Source organism: Martes martes (genome assembly GCF_963455335.1).
Source record: "Martes martes genome assembly, chromosome: 16".
In the NCBI taxonomy this organism is placed as follows: Eukaryota; Metazoa; Chordata; class Mammalia; order Carnivora; family Mustelidae; genus Martes; species Martes martes.
In genome coordinates this window covers 10,622,794-10,645,655 of record NC_137904.1, presented here as the reverse complement: position 1 = coordinate 10,645,655, position 22,862 = coordinate 10,622,794, and the positions used below count along the sequence as shown (strand labels likewise).

The window sequence follows — 22,862 nt, the reverse complement described above, 5'->3', positions numbered from 1 at the left end:
TACTGCAGCTTCACGTGGTCGGCCGCAAGGACGGACCGGAACGTGATCTCCGTGCTGTCGGGTCAGGTGGTGGAGATGTTTGACCGGCAGTTCCAGGAGCTGTACCTCATGTCCCACGGTGTCAGCCTCAAGGGCATCACCATGGAGAAGGAGCCCGAGCCTGAGCCCATCGTGCTGCCCTCTGTGGTGCCGCTGGTGCCCTCGGGCACTGTAGCCAAGAAGCTCGTCAACCCCAAGTATGCACTGGTCAAGGCCAAGAGCGCCGACGAGATCGCCAAGACCTCCTCAGAGAAGCAGGAGGTCAAGAAGCCCCCCGGGCTGCGGGGCGCCACCCTGGCAGAGCGGCCCGGAGACGTCCCGGAGGCACCCCCGCCCGTCCACCCTGGCCTGCTCAACCTGGAGCGGGCCAACATGTTCGAGTACCTGCCCACATGGGTGGAGCCGGACCCCGAGCCCGGCAGTGACATCCTGGGCTACATCAACATCATTGACCCCAACATCTGGAACCCCCAGCCCAGCCAGATGAACCGCATCAAGATCCGAGACACCTCCCAAGCCAGCACCCAGCTGTGGAGGCAAAGCCAGGACTGCAGCCCCACCCCCGGGCCCAGTGCCCCCCAAGACGGGGGCCCAGCAGAGAACGGCCTTCCCCAGGGGGACCCCGAGCCACAGCCCCCTGTTCCTAAGCCCCGGACGGTCCCTGTGGCAGAGGTGATTGCCCAGGACAGCGGTGGTATTGACTGGGCCCTGGGGACCCCAGAAGAGGAGACTCCCCAGAATGGGACAGACGGCGCACCACCCAGGACCCCGGGCCCTGCCCATGCCCCACTGCAGCGGCAGCTGTCTGTGACCCAGGACGACCCTGACGGCCAGGGAGCGGTGATCCCCAATGGGCTAGATGGGGAGGACGAAGAAGATGACGACGACTACGTGACCCTCAGTGACCAGGACAGCCTCTCGGGCAGCTCTGGCCATGGCCCTGGCCCCCGGCGGCCCTCGGTGGCCTCCTCTTCTGTGTCAGATGAGTATTTTGAGGTGAGGGGGCGCTCGGCCCCTCTCCAGAGGCGCCACTCAGAGCAGGTAGCCAACGGGCCGGCCCAGCCCCCCCGCCGACAGCTGAGTGACCCCCATGTGACCCACGGGACCTTTAGTGGACCCCTGGGTGGCTCGCCGTGGGCCCCAGGTCAGGAGAGAGAAGCGGCAGGTACTCCGAGGAGGACACAGGCCCCGCATTCCACGGACAAGGAGACACAGGTGAGTTGGGGTTCCTGCCCAGGAGGGATCCCTCCCCCAGGTCTGAGCAGCCGGAGTGGTCGTCTGCCGGGGTACCAGATCCCCAGATCAGATGGCTTTGCCTGCTACAGTGGGGAAACTGATGAATGGGGTGGGGTGTAGGTAGCAACAACCCAGGACTACACATGCGGCTGGTCTTTCCGACATTGGGGACCCTCAGCCCCCATGCCCCATCAAGACAACCAAAGCCAGCTACTGGGAGCCAGAAGGAAACGCGCTTAAAATACCCGGAGATTTCAGACACGAATTATAGGGAGTTGACTCTGCCCGGCCGTGTGGGTGGTCCACTCCCTTACTTGGTGACAGCACAGAGACGTCCTTTACACCCCCAAGGTCACACAGCAGTAAGCGGTTCCTGTCTAAAGCTCATGTCAAGCCACCTCCATGTCAGTCCCTTTGGTGATGGCCCCAGGGACTGCTCTCCCCTCCGCTCTCCCCTAGGCCAGGAAACAGCTCACATTGCCTCCCCTCCTGGTGACTGCTGCAGGTCCAGGACCCGGAAGCCCGGGCCCCGTGCAGCCCGGGCCCAGCCCCCAGCGCCTGTCCTACCTGGGAACAGCGCGCGGCTGATCATGCCGGGCATGATGATCAGGCCCATGGGCAGCATCTTGAGGTAGCTGGCCAGGATGGAGCCGGCCTTGGCATGGTTCAGGTCCCGGGCGGACAGTGACCGCTGCACGATGACCTGCGGGCACGAGGAGGGGGTGAGTCCAGCTCCCCCTGGGGGAGCCTGGGTGGGGGGCTTTCCTCTTGCTGTGCCTGAGGGATCGGCAGGAGATAGGATGCTGTCCCTCTAGCCCTAGAGCTTCCTGAGACAGCTGAGCCTGCCCCCCCGATGGCATCCCCACCGGAAGCAAGCCCGTCCCGTTCCGGGGACTCACGCTTGGTCTCCTCACTCGTCTGTCAAGTAGGGAAGGGGTGAATCCCACCTGGCCAGCCACACTGGCAGCTGTCAGGGCCTGAGGACACCCTGGGTGGGACGGTATCTAGGGGACGCCTCCCTACACCCCCATCTCCCACGCCCTCACGAGAGCGGCTGCAGTCTTGCACGTGCCAGGAGCAGACGCTGACACTGACAGTTTGACACCACTGGCCCAGGAGCTGGAGCTTCGAACCCTGGGCTTCGGGGAAGCCTGCGGTCAGGCAGTGGAGGGATGGTAGACGCTGCCTCAAAGCGGCTCCTTGGGGAGCCCTAGACACAGCGTAACTGGGCCTCAGTTTCCAGATCTGCAGAATGGGAGGAGGGACAGGTCATCGGAACCCCTGACAGCTAAGATCCCTCCTAGTTCTGACATGGTTTTCTTTGTATTTTTTTTTTTTTAAAGATTTTATTTATGTGACAGACAGAGGTCACAAGTAGGCAGAGAGGCAGGCAGAGAGAGAGGAGAAAGCATGCTCTCCACGGAGCAGAGAGCCCAATGCGGGGCTCGATCCCAGGACCCTGGGACCATGACCTGAGCCGAAGGCAGAGGCTTTAACCCACTGAGCCACCCAGGCGCCCCTGTATTTTTTTTTAAGTATAACTTTAAACCACTTCACAGAGCTAGAATTCACATATAGTTCAGCCACATAAATGGTACACTTCAGTACAATTTTAGTACGTTCACAGGGTTGGACAGTCTGCAGCTTGTAAGTAGTGTGTGTTTTGCAGCTGAAGTCACCACCCGCAGTTCAGAAGTAAGGGTCTGTGATTTTGAACTTATTTTCCAAACATGCTGGCTGAATGCAGAGCTGCCTGCATTTCCCTCTAAGACACGGTTCTTGGTAGGACAGTCATTATGGGGCGCTGGAGTGGTGACCCCAAGTGTGTCAGGCTGACTTCAATCCTGCTTCTCCAACAGCTGCCTCTGACTTGGGTCAAGTTCTTGTCTCACTTTGGGCCTCAGTTTCCCTATCTGGACAAGGAGGGGGTTAGACGCAGCTCTCCATAGATCCTTCCCCTCTGACGTCCTTTGGCTGGACTCCTCGTGGGAGAAAGCATTTCCCTAAAACCCCCGCACATCAAATCCCATCATTTCGTTCTGTGCTCACGGTGGCCAGCCCTGGGAGGCAGGGAGGGCAGCTGCCGTAACCCCATTCTGCTGCTGGAAAAGCTGAGGCTCACCGCCCCGGCAGAGGAGCATTAAGCAGCAAGGCCAGGACCTTTTCTGGGGGGTCAGCGGGCTACTGCCTCCCCAATACGTCTCAGCACAGGCTCGGCCCGAAGCCGGCTCTCCCCCCGCTTGGCCACTGAAACTCCCCGAGCCCCTGGGACTTTGTCTGCAGGATGGGACACCACCGCTGACCCACAGGGCTGCTGCCAGGACTGAGTGATGGATGAGCCTGTGCCTGGCTGCTTACAGGTTCCCTGAGTTCAGACTTCCTTAGGGGACAACTTCAAGGTCAGCCGCAGCATGGAGCTGGCCCAGGAGCATTGGGACCCTGGCACCGCTCTCTGGGACAGTCTTGAGCCAGCCTGGTTGACAAATGGTGCTCAGACAGGGCGACCAAGGTCAGGGAGGGGAGCGGCCGAGCTCGCTGCCCATGGGGCCTTTGGCCTCTGGGGCCTAGGTTTGCATGTTCCTGAGTTTGAGAGCGTCAGCTATGCACTGCAGACGAACAAGGAGGTAGCAAAAAGTCTAAAGCCAGTGAAAAGCCCTGGGGTCCTAGCATACAGAACCACCTCCTAGTGCCGACCAGACTGGGCGTCTCGGAGGGCTGTCCTGGCCCAGGGGCGGGTTGGCGTCCTGCAAAGCCCCTGCTTGCTGCTGAGGGTCATGGCAGAGTAGGACCAGGCACAGGGGGTCCGGGGCAAAGGTACCTACGTTGTGAGGGTTCTGGGCCAAGGCCTGCCCGTCCCCCAAGCAGACCCAGCCCGAGTGGGAGGATGACAGGGAAGTAAGGCCAGACCGTGAGGCCCCAGTGTCAGTGGTACTCGGGACCACCTTGGGGTCAGCAGTGTACTGCCTCAGCCTCCTGGTGTGACCTTGTTATCCATGCAGTAAGGCCCATCCAGCGCTGACCTTGAGGCTAGGCAGGGGAAGGCAAAATCTCCTGACTGATGTCCTGCCCAGAAATGGCAGTGTCCTGCCAGGCCCGTGCTGAGTGGGGAGATGACAGGTGTCCTGGGGGAAGGGGCACGGGTGGGCCCTCCACTCTCCTGAGATGCTGGAAAGACACCTGCTGTCGGGTCAGTGTGTGCCCTGGTGGCCCACATGTGAGACGGGAATGTTACAGCTGGGGAAACTGAGGCCCAGCCTCCCAAGGTTCCTAAAGCTTCCTGTCCTGGATTACTTCCCACTGACACAGCCCAGAGACGGTCCTTTAGCGACCTCTCCCTGGGAAAGGGAGAGCCAGGGCTGAGCCCACCTGAAGACGCCCCATGCTGGGCGGGAGCCATGGCCATGGGAGCCATGGCCACATGGGAAGGTCACTCTACTGTGGGTCCAGATCCCAGGTCTGCCATCTGGGCCTCGGGGTTGTGGCCTGGGGATGGGGTTGGCCAGGCCTCCCTCGCAGGGAAGCCTCCCCTCACTCATCCGTAGTGGCTGGCTGGCCTCAGTCCCATGGGGGTGGGGGGCCCGGGCTCTAGGTCTAGAGGCGAGATGGTTGTCTCTTGCTCCATAAGACCTTTCGCCACCAGGGGCTGCCTGGAACTGCCCACGGGCCCCTGGTGTGTTCACAGCCCAGGGAGAGCAAGAGTCAGACTCAAGAAGACCCAGCCCCCCTGCGCTCACCAGAACTTTCCCGGCCTGGATCGAGGGGCTCCCCCCAACAAACCCATCCAGCCCCCTTTGTGGATGGAGGAAGCTGGGGCAGGCACAGCAGGAACTTGCCTTATCGTAACCACAAAAGGTGGGAATATTCCCATAGGATACGGGGAAACTGAGGCACAAAGTAGTGAAACAGACTTGTCTCGGGCCACCAGCGGGTGAGTGGCAAGACCAGGAGGCAAACCCAGGTGTGCTGTCTGCGTCGTGCCCCCAGCCCTTGGGGTCTCCTCACTGTCTCTGCTCTTTCTCTCCTAGGGCCAGCCCATCCCCCACTATAGGGTCCCTGCCTCAGGGACCAGGGAGAAAGATGGTTTCCTGCGGCCGATGAGGACCTCGGGACCCCTGCGGTACCGCCCTGCTGCTGATGGCACCCAGAGCTCTACCAGGAAAGCAGGCCCGACCACGACAAGCCCATACTCCTGGCAGATCAAGGGGGGCCCCATGCCCCGCACCCTGGCCGATCCCGGGACCCCGAGGCCGGCCCGAAATGCCAGCTCCCAGGCCGATGGCAGGGTCCCTGAGGAGCAGCCGAGTCCTTTTGGAATCTCGTACTCCAAACTGTCCCAGTCGAAGCACCTGAAAGCCAGGACGGGCAGTGGCCAGTGGGGTGCCTCTGATTCCAAACGGAGGGCTCAGGCCCCGCGGGACCGCAAGGACCCCTAACACCCGGTCCCTGGGCCTGGAGCCATGCAGTCCGCGGCCTCTGCCCCAGCCCAGACTCACCAAGCAGGTATCCGTGGGGCTTTGCCAGGGATGGGCCGCTGGGCCGCCCCGACCCTCCAGAGCCTGGCCCAGAAGGCAGGAGGGTGCGCTGGATTGACACTCACCTGATCTGTGCACCAGTACCAGGTGGCCATGATGGTCAGACCAAAGGTCATCCCCGTCCATGGGAGGTCCCCCGTGTAGGGGTCTCGGAACATGTGCATAGCGTCTGCCCGAGGCAGGTGGCAGGTGGTGTTGGCGATGGTCCGGGATGGGATGGCCTGGGCGTAGGCTGCCTCCAGCTGCTCATACCCGCCGATCTGGTCAAAAGCTAGAGGGATCAGGGCAGGACAGGGACGGGTTGGTGGCTGGTGGCCCTGACTCCGGGCCCCCACTTCCCAAGGCATCAAACTTGACTTTTTCCCATTCACCTTTCCCGGTGTCTGGAAAGGTATGGAGGGTAGAGGGTTTAAAAAACAAAACCAAAAAAACAGGGGAATTCAAATGACTGTTTTATTTGTATTTAATGTAAGATTATTAAATAAGCATTTTGCACGTGGACACCCCAGTGTCCTCTTGGCCCCTGGATGCCCACTGGCCTCAGGCGAGGGGTTCTCTGCCAAGCTTCAGACTGTGGACTCAAGGGAGCGAAAGTATTTTTCCTTGGCATTCGAGGACCTTCCCAAGGAGTCTGAAGTGTTAAAGTCCTGACCTGGGGCTTCTGAAGGATGTGATTTTGCAGAGCTGAGGAGGCCCGGCAGTCATGTAGCACTGAGAACAGAACGAGTCCCAGAGGGGACAGGGGAGTGACCAGGGCCCTGTGGCCAGCCAGCTGGGGCTCGGGCCACAAGTCATTTCCTAGAGACCAGACCACTTTCGCTCCCCCACTGTTCCCGTCTACCTCAGGGTCAAGGGCCCCGTGTGGCCACACCCCGGCCCATCCGTGGCTTCTGCTGTGTCTGCAGTCACTCCCCCCACTTCCAGCCTGGGCCTGGCCGCCAGGCTCCCTCTCCCGCAGGGGGTCCAGGGACGTGGGCCACTGGTCTGGGAGGCGGCAGATACACAGAAGTCTGAACACAAGAGACTGTCTCATCCACCTGCTCCACAAACCTCTCCCCCTGCCTTTCCCAAGCTGGAAGCCTGCTTCCTGGACCTTGGCCCCTGGCTCGTTGCTGCCTGGAGCCCGGGCCCAGGCAAGACCTCAGAGCAGACGCACAAGCGCTAGCTATCCTAAGGTCGGAAATTGGCAGGCCACGGGATCCTCCAGTCCGAATCTGGACGAGGCTTGAAAGACCTCTGTTTGCCCCTGTGGGTAATCCTTCTAGCTTGGATTGCAGAGGTACGGGGAGGTCACTACCTAACAGGGCAGACCTGCAAGCTTCGTCCACGTTCTCAGACAGGATCCCTGACCTATCTACACCCTCTTCCCTCCTTCCCTGCCCCGGCCAGCGGCAGTAGCTGCGCTTCTCAGGATTACGCACGTGATTGTGAACATTTTGGAGCAGAGGCCCAGGCAGCTTTGCGGTTTCCTGATGGTGTGCACGGCTGCCCTCGGCCCCCCGCTCACCATCAAGCCCCAAGCCAGCCCGGGGTGGGTGACACTCTGAGCTAGGCAGTGGAGGTGAGAAGGGAGTGGGCAGCCCGGGTCACCCAGGGGAGGCCGCTGCAGGGGCGGGGGTGGGGGGAAGGGTGCCGAGTGCCCCGGGGGCTTGAGCTCATGAGCCCCACCCCCACCCCCCAGCGCTGGCATCTGGGTCCCAGCGAGGCAGCCCCTGGACCCCGGAGCACCGGCTGCTGCCACAGCCCGCCCCACTCAGCCCCCAGCCCGCAGCCTCTCACCTTTGACGGTCAGGATGATAGCCCCCACCACCATGATGAGTGTTTGCAGGGCGTCTGTGTAGATCACAGCAGCCAGACCTCCTGCAGGTAGAAATGGGAGAGCTCAAGGGAGGAGGGATGGCTGCTCCACGATACGTGTCCCCCGCCCTTCACAGGTGGGAGAGCTGTGGGGCCGATCAGCCGGGCCGCAGAGCCAGCTCTTGGAGGGGAGGCGGGCCCTGCCTCCTGCTCGTGCCCCTGCTGGCTGGTGGTCTGGCTGGTGGTCGGGTCCCCTGCCTCCAGGCCCTCCCCACGCATCACCCCTGCCCCGGCCAGGGCGCCGTACCTGCGATGGTGTACAGGGCCGTGATGGCGAGCATGAGGATGGTGGAGAGGTAGAAGTTCCAGCCCAGACAGATGTGCACAAAGAGCGCCCCTGCATACAGGTCAATCTGGGGAACAGGAAAGGAACTGTGCGGACGCTCGAGGGGACCGCAGGAGCCCCGGCACTGCTTGCGAGACGTGTGGCCCCGGTGCCCCGTGAACAAGGTGGGAGAGACACCCCACCCCCACTCCTGCACCCTCGTGAGGTGGGGGGAGGTCCTGGGTGTGGACCAGTGGTGTGCAGGCAATGTTGCTAATGTTAATAAAGTCCTGAGTGGCCCCTGTCCACTGAGGAGCAGTGTTGTCATTGAGCCTGGCCCCCTGCCATGGGATGCGGAGGAGGAGTCCAGGAGGGCTTCCTGAGGGAGGCATAAGAAGACGAATGGGCCTCAGAAAATGGGTCTCCAGGCCAGTATCCACCTGTGTGTGGCCCCTAATCTCTGCTTCCCATTAGCCAGGGGGCTCTGGAAAAAGACCGGGTGTGTTCTGGGGGGCAGGCTAGGGAACAGGTAGGCAGTCTTGCTTACTGCCCTCCAGTGGGGTTGGACCTGAAGCCAGGGCCAGGTGTCAGGCCGAGGCTGGTCCCCAGGGGCTGGACTGACCCAGCTGCTGTCATCCCGGACCCCAGGCGGCATGGGGGGCCAGCGTCCTCTTCCTGGGGTGAGCCTTACAACCCTCATTCCACTCCCAGCCCTGCCTGTCCTGTGGGAACCAGAGAAGGAGGGCAGGCTCTGTCCTGTGGGACCTAGGGGCCAGACAAGGGGCTCCACCCTGTTGAATTTCCCGGCCTGCCATTCTGGGCCTAATCAGTAGAGGGGACATGACCTGAAATACAGTCTTTGGGGCCAACGGGCTCCTGACTAAGGCTGGGCAAGGCAGTGGGTCAGCAGAGCCCGCGTGTGGGGGGACCACTCAGCACGAGGCCCAAGGGGCATAGGCCCCTTTGAACTACCGCAGTGCCTGGCCCACCATAGGGCCGACCAGCACTGCCCAGTCGGCTTGTGGACCCTCTTATTCCCCCAGGCCCCGAGCCCTAAGGACACAGAGCCCGCAGAAGCTGGGGTTCCCTGCACTTTTACTCTCTCTTGGAGAGATCAGCCGGTGCGGACTCTGACACGGTGCTTTCAGGAGAACAGTGGACCCCACTCTGGCTGCTGGTGTTGGTGGTGTGAGTGTGTGTGTATGCACGTGTGTGCGTGCGTGCGTGCGTGCATGTTGGGCAGAGTGTGTCTACCTCCAGCCCAAGCAGAGAAGCCCAGGGTTGTGAATGTCAGAGCAGGAAGGACTCTTCAAGCCCCCTGCCCCATGAGACCAGAGGAGAAACTGAGGCCTGGGGAAGGGAGGGACTTCCCTGAGGCCAGGCCCTGACAGGTATCCGAGATTGGAGTTGTCAGGAGAAGAGGGACAGGAAATCTCTAGAAAGCAGCAGCCCTTCCTCGTGCCTGCTCAGTCCTCCAGCCGGCACTCAGGACCCCTCTCTGGACCCAGGCTGTCCTCAGAGCAGAGCCCCGATCGGTGTGGCTGGCCTTCAGGCCCCAAGCATCCATCTGTCCCAGCCCAGGTGATTCTGGTCACCCCGGCCTGGCTGTCATACCGCACACTTTGCTGCCCCCAGGCCTTGGCTGGCCAGGTCCCTGTGCCCTGGGCCGCCCCATCTGCTGCCCCATGTTCCAGAACCGTCTTCCCGGGTACTGCTCCCTAACCTCTCTTCAGGGACTTGCTTTCATGGCAGTAGGCCCCAAGGAGGAAAGAGGACTTGGACCGGTGTCAGGAGCAGCCACAGGCAGAGGTGTGGACCTGGGACTTGGGCTGCTGTCCTCCCTCCGGGACCCCGCAGAGCGAGAAGTCAAGATTTGCTGCTGCAGCGCCTATCAGATCGTCTGTAGGCTCCCGGGGAGTCCCAGCGAGGAACTTTTCCATGGCACCCAGCCCAGTCTGACCTCTCCTGCAGCCCGAGTTCCGTCTTCTGTGGGCCTAAGAGAGCCACACCCGGGTACAAGCTAAGAGCCCTAAACCCAGAGCCGCATGGACTGGGTCTGTGTCCCTGTTCGTCTGGGTCCTGGCCACGTGGCTTTGAGCAGGTCATGTCGCCTCCCGGAGCCTCAGTGGCCCTTATCTGGAAAATGGGGAAGCAGGAGACAGGGCACAGCGGCAGGCCCAGCTTCCTCTATCCCTCGGCAAAGCTGAGCCCTCAGGGAGGTTAGGGGAAGGGCGGGCAGGACCTCCAAGGGAGTTTGCCCTGCCCCCAAACCTTGCCCATCTCGCTGGAGGCTATCATTGTCCCTTCAGGGCTCCAGAAAGTTCTCACCGTTGCCACATTCCCTGCACCCCACCCACTGGCCAGTGCTCTCTCCAAATTACTCCCCCGTGCGCTGTCCCCACCCTCTGCCCCCTCCCTCTGGAAGCCCCTCAAAGGCCCCTCCCCACACTCGGCTTGCCTAGAGACAAATCAAGTTCTCTGCATTTCCACAGCACATAGTACCAAAAACCCAGCCAGCCAGCCCCAGACGTCCTGTGCCACCCGTCAGGCAGCCCCGTCCAGTCCCCTTCCTCACTCACCCCTCCCCGGGCTCAGCAGCTCCCTGTGCTCCAGCCTCACCCCTTCCTTCTGCTGCTGCAGACCTGGCATTTTCAACACAGACCCCTCTCTCCAGAGGGAGCCTGACCTCTGCTCCTGCTCTCATCGTTCTAGAATTCGGCCCCGCCTTTGCGTCTTTTACCGCACTTCACTGTTACGAGTATATTGGTCTGTGCACTGATCTGTGGAGAACATTAAGCCCCTTATAAGGAATGTGTTCATCGCCCAGGGCTCGCGCAGGGCCTGGCGCACAGTAGGGGCTCAAATAGCTACATTTACATATGTGCACGGGCGGTGGGCACAGCAGAGTCCCCAGACCAAATCCAGTCAGAGGCCTCGGTACTGTGTTTCCAGCAGCAAAGTTGAGGGACAGGTATGTGTCCTGCAAAGCCCAAAGGACTCACTTTCTGGACCTTCACAGAAAGAATTAGCTGGCCCCTGGCATTCCCTTCCTTCAGTCCCATGAGGTATGCCTAGAAGCACCGGAGAATCAGGAATGAGCAGAGAGAAGAAACGGGGGAGACAGACAATAGACATACTAAGTAAATTATTCGGCATATCAGAAGACAGTCCGAGTACAAAAAAGAGGGAAAGCAGGTAGGGGCAGGCAGGCCTCACTGAGAAGGTGAAATGAAAAGAGTCGACAGAGATGAAGATGCGAGCCATGTAGATATCCAGGGGAAGAAATTTCCAGGCAGAGAACACAGCAGGTGCAAAGGTCCTGGGGCAGGATCACGCCAGGTGTGTTCATGGATGTGCAAGGAGGCCAGGGTGGTTGGAATGATGTAGGGTGACAGGAGGAGAGGGACAGGACAGGCGGGTGAGGCAGCAGGGGCCCCATCTTCGGGGATCTTGGAGGCCACTCTCTGCCTTCACTCCAGCTGGCCCAGGGTATTGTGTCATGTTTCTCTATTGGCCAAAGGTTGAATGACTAGCCCAGAGCCACACAGTGATGGGGTTCTGTGGCACCCGACCGCATCTGAGAGTCAGGGTGGTGGTCTGAGGGATGGGAGCCGGTGAGCCCTGTGGTCTCTGTCCAGACAGACTGCAGCCGGGGCAGGTGCTGAATGTGCAGACAGGGGGAGCCTTCCCAGGGCTCGGCCCGGCACAGTAAGGGCCTCCGGGAGCCACCTGGGCGCATGCACATCAAACAGTTTTAGCCCAAAGTCATCAGCCAGGGTGGCCCGTCCTGCCCAAACCAAGCCAAGCAGGTAGCGTCCCTCCTGCTTCCCCTCTCGGCTTCATCTGGCCACCTGGCCTTGTTGCTGGGGTCCTGGCCTTGATGTTGGTGGGCTGCTTTCCACTTTATAGGAGGGTCAGTTGACCCCCATCACGCGTCCAGTCCCAGCCGGCTTCAGCACTGTAGGGCAGAGGTTGGGGCCCCAGGCTGGGAGGCAGAGGCCTGGGTTCTAACCCTGCTCTCCACCTGATTCACCACGACCTTGAACAAGTCAAGGTCACTCTCTAGGTCTCGATCGTTTCGTCTGTAAACTGGGCTTGCAGGGTGAGATCTCTGTTAGGATGTCCCCTCCTAACACTCAGCCGTTCTGGAGTCCTGCCCGGGCCACCCCCTTGAAGCTTGCCCTGAGCAACATGTGACCTCACTGCCGATCTGTAACAGCACGAAACTGGATTGGGGGGGGGGTGCGGTAAGAGACCACCCTGTGCGCACAGGTTGGCCCCACGGGGCCCCACTAGGCACTCCCCCTTCTCGTTCCTCCCCCCCTCCAGTCCACCCACTGGTAGGTGTCAGAGCCAGCGGTGCAAAGCTGACTGTGTCGGTCCCCTGCTTCGAGCCCCCAGGGTCCCTTGGGCCCTTCGGCCCCTGGCAATCTCCCACTGCAGCCCTTGAGGTCGGGGCTGGGAAGCTAGCAGCCCAAGAGCCAAACGCGGCACCAGGTCCGCTCTGTGTGAATCCGGGAGCATGCCCGTCTCTGGTTTGCCCAGTCCCCACCGCTCCGCCCCCCAGCTCTTCACACTGGCTCCTCTCTGGTCCCAGAAGCATCTGACTTAGAGACACCTAGAATGCAGGCCTCTGGACCCGGACACATCCTCCACCGCCCACCCATCTCTCTCCTTGGCCTCTGTTCCTCTCCCCCATCAGTGTCCCTTTCCCCATCAGAGCCCAACATAACGGCCCCCGATTGGGTGTTGCGTGATTCCCTGTGTATTTACCTGCCTCCCGCCGTACCCAGAGCCTGGAGGGCCCAGGCCAGGTCTGCCTGATTTCTGTGGCTCTGGCTTCCAGGGAGGTGGCTGGGACGGAGCAGGAGCTGGGGGGCCTCCCTGACCACTTCCCGCTACCCCACCTGCCAGCCTCACCCCCTCACAGACGCCGTGAGAGGCAGGCACAGGCAGCCCTCTTTACGAACAAGCAAACGGAGGCTCGTGGTCTTGTCTAGGTGCCCCCAGCCAGAAGCAGACCGATGTAGGACTCGGGCCCTTGTCCCTACTTCCCCAGTCCTTCCAGAAACGGGCTGAAGGAGGCTGGATGGCCTCGGGGGTCAAGGGCAGGGTGCCCCTGGACTCAGGAGTGAGAGCCAGAAGACATGGCATTACTATGAAGTCACCAGGAAGCTTGGGTACAAGTTAGTTCCCCGCCCTGGGCCTCAGTTTCCCTTTCTGTGAAATCAGGGGCTCAGAGAAGGGCAGCCCTAGTAAGTGAGCCTTGAGGGACATTCGAGGGGTGCGTTCTGCTCTTACCCTACCAGGGGGACCAAGTCCAGGCCCCCAAGGGAAAGCGGCCGGGAGTGCCCACAAGGGCAGCTCCACAACCTGGGGAGCTGACCAGCCACGGGAGGGTTCCCTGCAGCTTCTGAACCAGACACTGCACGGGCTCTTAGCGCCCCCTAGTGGTCAGTCCTAACTCATCTCCTTGCGGACCCCCGCCCCCACCAGTGACCACCCTCATATCTCTGCCTGGGGCAAAGGAGTCAGGAGGCCTGCTTTGCCCCCAACGGTGCCAGCTCCCCGGCGGACATTCCGGAAGCCCTAGTCCAGCTATTCCAGGCTTACTCTGTGGGCAAGTCCTTGTCCCTCTCTGGGCCTCCGTTTCCCCCGCTATTGGACAAGAGACAGATGAGAGGATGTCAGGTCTGTTTGAGGGGCCCCCGGAGCAGGGATGATTCCAGGCTGTGCTGGCTGGACGCCGGGAGCGGGGGACGCAGCTCACCGATATCTTGGTGAAGACGGAGAGCATCAGGGACAGGACAGACAGGTACATGCGAATCCGCTGGCCTCCGTAGCGCTTCTGAATGTATTCCGGCATGGTGACAATCTGGCAGAGACACGGGGGCAGGGGCTAGGCACTCCTCCGAGATCCCACCCAGAGCTGCTCAAGGACAAGGCCAGGCCCGCGTATTACCGCCCCAGCACCTGGGACTGGGACTAGGGACAGAGGGACAAGCTTGGAGGGGCTGGGGCGATGCATCTGAATGAACTATTGGCACAGCTGGGTGGGGAAGGCGGCCGTGAAGGACGGAGAGAGAGTCAGCAAGTGGGAGCCACAGAGGCAGTGACCGCCCAGCTGGGGCTGCGGGAGTAGGCAGTCCAGGATGGTGTTGCCCAGCAGTGTCGCCCCACTGTGCAGCCCAGCGGTGTCGCCCGTGCACTCAAGTAGACGGAGCTTCCTTGCCCAGATACAGCAAGCTGGGGAGTAGAAACCAGCAGACAAAGCCCCCCAGGCTGCGGTCCTCGGGGACCTGTCTATATGAGTTGGTAGGCACGTCATTTGGAGTAACAGCCCAGCCCTGAGAGCGGCGAGTGGACTCACCTCCGAGGAGATGTAGATGGGCACGAACACCCACGCCAGAGCCAGCAGCACATATGTGGCCTGAGGGGGACAGAGGCAGGGTGAGGACAGCAGGTGCAACTCTCCCCCCAGTCCCGCTCTAGAGATGTAGCCAGGACCAGCAGTCTGGAGGCCTGGCTTGCCAGGAGAACCTGATATGGCCTCATTCCCTCTCTGTGCGCCTGTACACTGATGGCCCCAGGCCAAGACTAACAGCTCCCCTCCTGCAGTCCTATCCAGTTGGCATTCTGAAGACCAACCTTTCCCTGGAACTCCACCCGTCTAGACATTGGCCGCCTGGAGTTGCTGGGAGCTGCCCCTTGGGCCGAGGGCAAACTCCAGTGGAGGCCTATCCACTGCGTTTTAGGGTGCCAATCCCTCTCCCCACCCCCACCCCCACCCGTCAGCAGCTCACATTCCACTCGAAGCCCGCCACAGCCAGGCCCCCAGCCGCCCCCGAGCCCGCCAGTCCGATAAAGAGGCCCGAGCCCTCGCTGCTGGCGAAGAGAGAGGCTCCAATCTGGAGGACAGAGAGGAAAAGGAATCAGCTTCAGGCCCTCCCTACCAGCCTTCAAAGCCCCCACGCTTTGCACAATTCCCAGCACCGCATCCAGACACTCCCAGCTTGGGGGCTCCCTGCCAGCCTCACCCTAACCCTCACTGCCTGCCTGGGGCATCCCTCATCCCCCACACCCAGGAAGGAGGGGCTGGGAGCATCGGAGTGCACTCACCGGCCACCAGGTCATGTCCCGGCCGGCCAGGAAGTAGCCTCTCACCGTGTTCCTGCTGGCCCGGCATGAGGACTGTAAGAACAGAGGTGGACATTGGAACCTGGCACACACTGGAGGGAATGTAAAATGGGGCCCCCGTGGCAGAAAACAGCCTGTGGGCCCCCCAAAGACTTCCACATTCACGTTCAACATTCACCTCCTTAACGCGATGACCCAGCATTGCACTCCGACATCCGAGGGAACTGGAAACTGGGTTCACAGGAAATTGGTCCCTGGATGTTCAGAGCAGCCAACAGCCCAAAGGGGGAAACAGCCCAGATGCCCATCACCGGACGAATGGACAAAGTGGGGTCTAGCCGCACAATGAAATATTCCCCAGCCACTGGGTGGGATGAGGTTCTGACACCTGCTAGGACATGGACGGGCCTCGGGAACATTCTGCTAAGTGAAAGGAGTCCGACACAAAAGGCCACACACGGTAGGATTCCATGGGTAGGAAATGTCCAGAACAGGTGAATCCTTAAAGGCAGAGGGCACAGCAGGGGTTTCCAGGGGCTGGGGAATGATAACTAATAGGTATGGGGTTTCTTTTGGGGTGATGAAAAAGTCTTGGAACCACATAAAGGTAATGGTTAGACAGCACTGTGATTGTACAAAATGCCACCGAATTATGTATTTTAATGTGGTTTAAGTCGGCTTGAACTTACGACCCTGAGATCAAGAGTTGCATGTTCTACTGACTGAGCCAGCCGGGCACCCCTAAGCGGAGATTTTTGCCTCTTGGTGAGGACTTTGAGCCAAGAACCCTTTGGCCCTTGATTTCTTCTAATATTTTAAAGATTTTTTTAAAGATTTTATTTATTTATTTGACAGAGAGAGAGATCACAGGTAGGCAGAGAGGCAGGCAGAGAGAGACAGGGAAGAAGGCTCCCCGCTGAGCAGAGTGCGATGCAGGGCTCGATCCCAGGACCCTGAGATCATGACCTGAGCCGAAGGCAGAGGCTTAACCAACTGAGCCATCCAAGCGCCCCTCTTACTTCCAGTATTTTCATCTCTGATATATTTCCAGGAATTATCAGTCAAGGATTCCCGCATACCTTTTGTTTTGGGGGGAGCATGGAATTTTGTGCTCTGTAATATAATTTTAAATATCTGAAATCAGGGCATCTGGGTGGCTCAGTCATTAAGCGTCTGCCTTCGGCTCAGGTCATAATCCCGGGGTCCTGGGATCAAGCCCTGCATCAGGCTCCTTGCTAGGCAGGAAGCCTACTTCTCCCTCTACCACTCCCCCTGCTTGTGTTCCCTCTCTCACTGTGTCTCTCTGTCAGATAAATAAATAAAATGTTTAAAAAAAAAAGTCTGAGATCAGAATGCTTGGGAGTGAATCCTGGCTCCTCTGCTTCCTGGCCGTGTGACCTTGGGCAAGTTACTTCACCGATGGGCCTCGGTTTCCTCACCCACAATGTGGGCCCTAATAAAAGTTCTTCCCTCACAGGCTTCTGTGGGGTTTAATGAGTTGCTAGGAGTAACTCTCTGACGATGGTGCCTGGTACCTAGTAAGTGTCTGATGAGGGTCAGTGGTTTTATGGATTTTTCAAGGCCTCACTTAGTGCTGTCTGGACAGGAGAAAATGAAAAGATGTGAACTCGAGAAAAGGAGAAATGTGAAAAGAAGGACCCAGCAGGTGTATTTATTTTTTTTTCCAGCAGGTGTATTTAGATCTGTTATTTTGCATTCCTTTTTCACAACATACATATCCTAATGGAAGGCTGGATCACATGATCTCAATCAATACACAGGCCTCCTTCTACCTGACTTTAGCCTCAGACACACACACAAACATACACACCATCATATTCAAGATGATTTGTCTGAATTGTCTGGATCTGTCACCCAAAGCTTTTGATATGGGTCCTGCTTGCCTCTCCTGCCTGAGCTCCCATTACTTTCTGTGAGCTGTGACCCGGACCCAAAGAATGTAGTACTATCTGAAGGCTCTCATGGTTTTGGCCAGGATGGCCACATCCGGCTGTATGGGCTGTGCACTGTGCAACTTCCAGAGCCGCTCTGTTTTTACCCTGTGATTTTTCCTAACATGTCTTCTCATCTTTCAAGGATATGGTGGGCATTGTCAGTTGCCTCCTTCTTTCCCTTCTCTTTCCTTAAGGGGTCTCATTTTTCTAAGCAATTGGCTTGAGTGGTCCCAACCCAGTCTCCCACTCCAGGAGTCCTGACTCACCTAAGCCATGGACCCTGTCACATTCTTTAGCTGTCACACCTGATTCAGGGCAGCTGTGGACTTAAGCTGAGATTGCTCCTGGCCTCCCAGGAGGTGGAGGAAGAAGCCGGGGCTCTGGGGACACTGGCAGCCGTATGTACCTAGTTAATATTCACTGAGGGTCCCACGGCCATAGAGTTGGCTCGCAGTGCTTAACCTGTATGAAGTGTTTAGTCCCATGAAGTAGGAACTATGATCATCCCCATATTACCAATGAGGAAACCAAGACTTCCACAGCTAAAAGTAGCTAGTAAGTGATGGAGTCAGGATTTGAACCCAGGCTAAGCAGAGAGCCTGGGCATCTCTCCTCCATGTGGGACACTGGGCTTAGGACAATGCCACACATGGGTGGAAGCTGAGAAAGTCAACGTGAAATGCACCATAGCCTTGTTGATACTGTGGACCCCTGGATCCAACCGTGCCTGAAGCCTTCTCTATTGTCAGACTTACCAGGATGGATATCCTTACAGTTCCTTCATTGTTCAAGCTCTTCTGATCTAGGTTTTCTGTCACTGGTTAACAGATACCCTAATAGGTGCAAAGGCTCAGCGCAAGGTCCTTTGTCCAGGAACATTTCTTTAAAGGCCTTCCCTGGACTCTCCTAACTCCACCATCAGAGCACCTCTGCAGGTGCACCTGTCCAACCCAGCTTGTCCCGTCTGCATTTGGGTGACGAGCGCCTGCATCTGATCGCTGTGCAATCCAGCTCCAGCACACTCACTCCTCGTCTGGCTCTGTTCTTAGCTGCCGACGCTCAGGGCTGTCTGACCAGCAGCACCCAGCTGGGCCCGCATGGCCTGCTTGAGGGCCAGGCCAGAACTCCCACGGCCCCACCGCCCGCGGCACTGGCCTACAGAGGAAGGCGAAGCTGGGACAGGTGAGTCCCAGGCAGCGAGGTGGATGGGCCCCAGTCACCAGATGGCAAAGGGCCTCAGGGGCCCCAAACGGTCCCTTAGATGCAGCTTCCAGCTAATTTCCCCACCGCACTCCTCTTCCCTCTTCAGATCCTGCTCACCTCCAGCCCCTGGCTCATCCCGAAAGCCTCCATTGCGGGCACCCCCTCCTCTAAACTCCCAGCCAGCAACTCTCCCAGAAACAGGATGGCTGACAGCAGAGCTCCACATCCACGGGCCTCCTGTGCTCCTTCGAACTGCCAGGAGCAGTGGGCTGCCTGCACCGCATGGTGTGTTTGAGGAGGCGTGCCCAGAGCGGGCAAGGGACTGACTCTGAGGACGCAGAGTGGGGGCCAGCCCTGCGCGGCTTGTGGTCCACGATTCCAACACCGAAGAATCAATTCTAATTACTGCTGCTGCCCCACCAGCACCCCTGGCACTCCCCCCCACCAGCATCAGCACCCCTAGCACCCCTGCAACACCAGGACCACTTACACCCTTCCTACTATCCAACCAAGAGCGGCGGCAGGGTCCGTGCCCCTGTGGGCACCTCAGGCGGGAGAACGCCTCCGACTCAGGTACTGGGGGCTTGGGATGAAGTAGGTGGTGTCTCTGTCTTTTAGATCGAGACCCCCAAGGCCCAGAATGCTGAGCGACTTCCTAGGAGGCCAGAGCTGGGAATGTGACCAGTCTTCTGCCTCTGGCCCTGGGGCTTAAAACAGGGCCAGAGAAGATAAGAAGGGATCTTCGTTCTCCCCCCAGTAGGTGGAGGCCACCATGTATCACGGCTCAGGGATGCTGGCCTGGGGACCTCTGGGGACAAGGAGGAGGAGGCTGACCTCTGCAAAGCCAAAGCTGGCTTTGGTGCTCGCCTCCCCCACCAGGAAGGCCTCCAAGGTCTGCATCGTGAGTAGACGGGAGGAACGCCTCCCCTATGAGCAGGGACATGAGGGTCACTGGGTAAGTCCCAGGTCCCAGAGCAGGGGGGTTCATCCGTAAATGGGGCTGGCCTTCGCCCTGTGGCTGTGGGGGCCGGGTGATGAGCACAGGACCCACCTAGGAGAGGCCTCACTGCCGATGCAGTCTGTGACGGCCTGAATCATGTCTCTTTCTCATTGAAAGTGAGAGAAACTGGCTCAGGAACCAGGCAGGCGGACACCGAGATTTTCAAAATAAAGATCCTCAGGCTCTGTGTCCCCTTCCCCTTCTCCGGAGTCTGACCCAGCAGGTGCGGGGAACAGCTGGACAGATGTTCGCCCCGCGAGCCCGTCTGACACGGAGATGGAAGCCAGGAAGAGGACGTGCTGCGCTCGGCCCCCAGCTCGTCGGCCGCTCGATAGCCCAGGCAGCTTCTCCCTAGGCCTGCGAGTTAGAGGGGTCTTCCTCTCCCTCCCCTTGTAGCCTGAGCAGCCACTGCCCAAAGACAAAGTGGCTCGGTCAAGCCTCGGACAAATCCACCCCAGGGCTGGAAGGAGGACCCCAGCGGGCTCCGGGTGTGCCTCAACTCAGCCCGGCTCCCACACCCCAGTGCCATCCTGGCCGGCCACCCGCCCCGGGCCTCTCACCCATATGCCCACGGCCACGTTCAGGGCGAAATACAGAGTGATGACGATGATGTCGGTCACGCTCAGCTGCGGCCTGGGAGCGTGGGGGTCGCCGGTGGAGTTGTCCGCCACCATCCTGCGGCAGGCACCAGCTCCGAGTAGGAGGAACTGAGGGCCGAGCCGGGTCAGAAAGGGCTTCCTGGCAGGCAATTAATTGATCATTAAACCGAGCGCGATGGTGGCGTCTCCAGCCACAAGATGACCGCGTGCCGGGAAACGGCTTTCCAAGTGCAGCGCCGGTGTCCCCCCCGCCTCCCTGCAAGTGGGAAGCCAACCCCGACCATGAGTGCAGGGGCAGAGCTGGAGGGGGCTTGGAGGAGGGCAGCCTCCCCGAACTCAGAGGAGGTTTGGGAAAAGTAAAGAGAGTTTAGGGGGTGCCTGGCTGGGTTCAGTCGCCGAAGCATGCAACTCCTGATCTCAGGGTCGTGAGATTGATCCCCACGTTGGGGGCAGAGCCTGCTTTAAATAAATAAATAAATAATCATAAATAAAGGGAGATCAGTGCATCCACAGGCAACCAGATTAGTCCCAGAAAGGGCTGTTACCTAATGCGTGGCTCGCCCCGTATTCCACGTGTATAAAAAGTACGGAGGGTTGGGGATAGATGCCTCACCTCTGGGGACACCATGGTGGCAGGCAACCATGTCCTGTGGCCACCGGGCCATGAGAGGACCAAGGGGGACTTGGGATGGTGACTCTTGAATCACGTGGCTCACTTCCCACCACGACAGTCCGGCCCCAGAACATCCCAGTGTCGGACCCTAAAGGCATGTTGCCAAATGTTCTGCTTCCTTTATCTTTTCTTTTCTTTTTTTTTTAAGATTTTATTTATTTATTTGAAAGAAAGAGATCACAAGTAGGCAGAGAGGCAGGCAGAGAGAGAGAGGAGGAAGCAGGCTCCCTGCCGAGCAGAGAGACCGATGCAGGGCTCGATCCCAGGACCCTGGGATCATGACCCGAGCCAAAGGCAGAGGCTTTAACCCACTGAGCCACCCAGGCACCCCTCTGCTTCCTTTTTCTAGCCCAGCTGAAACTATCCCAACCCCCTCATTTGACCCTCTGTTCAGGTCTCCGTGGTCTCCTCAGGACGTCCGCGGAGGGACACGTCTAGCAGGTGCCTGCCAGGAGCCGAGGGCGATGCTTAGGCTTTCTGCCTGCTGTCCCATTTGGGGCTCCCTCAGGGTGGCTGGTAGTGTATCACGGCCAAGGAATGGAAGCCAGGAGGCTGAGCTGTCTGTCGTCTGGCCATGGGAGGGACAGAGCTGGGCTTCAGATCCAGATTTGACCCCATATGCTCCCCATTGGTGGCAGTGATGGCCCTGGTTCCACTGGCAGCCAGAGGGTCTTAGATGCGTCCTCACTAAGGAAACCATTCCGCACAACCTGGTGGATGTCTCCGACGTGGCCTGTGGCTTTGCACAGCGTTTGGAGTTTAACCAGGTCACGCCGCTTTTCCAGAAGGTGTTAATGAGTGAGCAGCCACCACTGGGAACACACTGACCCGCAAAACCCAACTGTGCCTGTTACTCGGTAACCTGAGGTAGGCTGTTTAAAGATTACATGCAAAACGAGACAGAGAAGAACAATTAAGTCAGTTTCTAGTCAATTCAGGCAGGCTCAGACTGCCCCCTCCCCAACTACCCTCATCTCGGGCCAACTAGCCTCGCTGAAGGTGCTCACTTTCCAAGCCATTGCTAGAAGCATGTCATGAATCAGAAGATCATTTGAGGGGCGCCTGGGTGGCTCAGTCGGTTGAGTGGCTGCCTTCGGCTCAGGTCATGATCCCAGGGTCCTGGGATCAAGCCCCACATCGGGCTCCCTGCTCAGCAGAGAGCCTGCTTCTCCCTCTCCCTCTGCCTCCTGCTCTGCCTACTTGTGGTCTCTCTCCATCTTTCTAATAAATAATAAAATCTTTAAAAAATCATTTAATGCAAGTCAGAAGGACCCAGCTGGAGACGATCTGAATTTATTAATCCAGTCTCCTAGGGATAAAGTGGTTGAAAAACAGTATCTTGTCCCCTCGCATCAGTCTGCGTCTCAGAAGAAAATAAACCATTAGGGATAAACGCCCCACCCCACTCCCCGACTTCTGATACAAATTCTGGGGGAAAGAAGTCACGAGGAGTGGGTGGGCAGGACAGGGAGAGGGTGGCAGTGAAGGGTGTGAGAAATTCCACACTTAAGCCCAATCACATTCCGTATTCCCACCCTCTGCTATCCAACAGGACCACACTCGGATCAAACTCTGATGGCCCAGGTCACCCGGGACAGGAATGACAGGACCTGCCCAGCCAGGAAGCCAGGCTGTGTTTATCCCAAGTGGGAGCCCCCGCCATGTCGTGTTTCCCAATACCACTGCTGATGCCAAATGTGTGTGTGTGGGGGGGGGTTTCTCCCCCCACACCAATGAACTCTCCATCTCTCTGGAGGCCAACTGGGTGCCCTCCCATCTGACTCAATTCTGTCACTAACGACCTGAGTTAGCACAGATCCCACAGTTTAAACACTGAGTCTGACCAAACTGCCCCCCTTTAGACAGCAGGTGCAAATCTTAGGCCTCCTTGTACTTTGGACTGACCATCTACAGGTGCTGGAAGTTCCCATGATCCCCTTCTCAGATTTCACAATTTGCCAGATGGCTCCCAGAGCTCAGGGAAACTGATCAGTATCAGTATGATACAGATTGTTGTGAAGGATACAGATGAACAGCCAGAGGATCAAAAAAGAAATAAATGAAAGTAAAACAAAAACTTTTTAAAATTGATCTGATAACAGTTTGTTCAAAATAATAATAGCAACAACGTATTTGGTATGTGTATGCTTGTGTATAAATGAAATGAATAACAGCAATGATATAAAGACAGGAAAAAGAAGTGGGATTATTTTTTTTAAGATTTTATTTATTTATTTGACAGACAGATCACAAGTAGGCATAGAGGCAGGCAGAGAGAGAAGGCAGGAAGCAGGCTCCCTGCTGAGCAGAGAGCCCGATGCCGGGCTCGATCCCAGGACGCTGGGATCATGACCTGAGCTGAAGGC

The 22,862-nt window shown here is 58.6% G+C and overlaps 2 protein-coding genes across 5 annotated transcripts in view; one reads left to right on the top strand and one right to left on the bottom strand.

The window, feature by feature from the left end:
• FAM83G (family with sequence similarity 83 member G) overlaps window positions 1-6,309 on the top strand; it is a gene marked incomplete at its 5' end in the record, with an annotated part of 29,278 nt that extends 22,969 nt beyond the window's left edge. The window contains 2 exons of the mRNA XM_080825851.1: window positions 9-1,254; window positions 5,301-6,309. Coding sequence (XP_080681977.1) covers window positions 9-1,254; window positions 5,301-5,708 — 1,654 coding nt within the window. The 3' untranslated portion in view covers window positions 5,709-6,309. The remainder of the gene's footprint in view (window positions 1-8; window positions 1,255-5,300) is intronic.
• The window catches only part of SLC5A10 (solute carrier family 5 member 10), a 54,691-nt gene extending 39,613 nt beyond the window's left edge, over window positions 1-15,078 (bottom strand). For 3 of the 4 annotated variants that reach the window (XM_080825853.1, XM_080825852.1, XM_080825855.1), the window contains exons 1-8: window positions 15,049-15,078; window positions 14,733-14,837; window positions 14,300-14,359; window positions 13,700-13,804; window positions 7,912-8,017; window positions 7,587-7,667; window positions 5,873-6,078; window positions 1,843-1,978 (exon numbers count right to left, since the gene is read on the bottom strand). In XM_080825853.1, the coding sequence (XP_080681979.1) occupies window positions 1,843-1,978; window positions 5,873-6,078; window positions 7,587-7,667; window positions 7,912-8,017; window positions 13,700-13,804; window positions 14,300-14,359; window positions 14,733-14,837; window positions 15,049-15,063 (814 nt within the window). In that variant the 5' untranslated portion in view covers window positions 15,064-15,078. The remainder of the gene's footprint in view (window positions 1-1,842; window positions 1,979-5,872; window positions 6,079-7,586; window positions 7,668-7,911; window positions 8,018-13,699; window positions 13,805-14,299; window positions 14,360-14,732; window positions 14,838-15,048) is intronic. The other variant, XM_080825854.1, reaches the window with a different exon arrangement.
• Window positions 15,079-22,862: the final 7,784 nt, after the last annotated feature.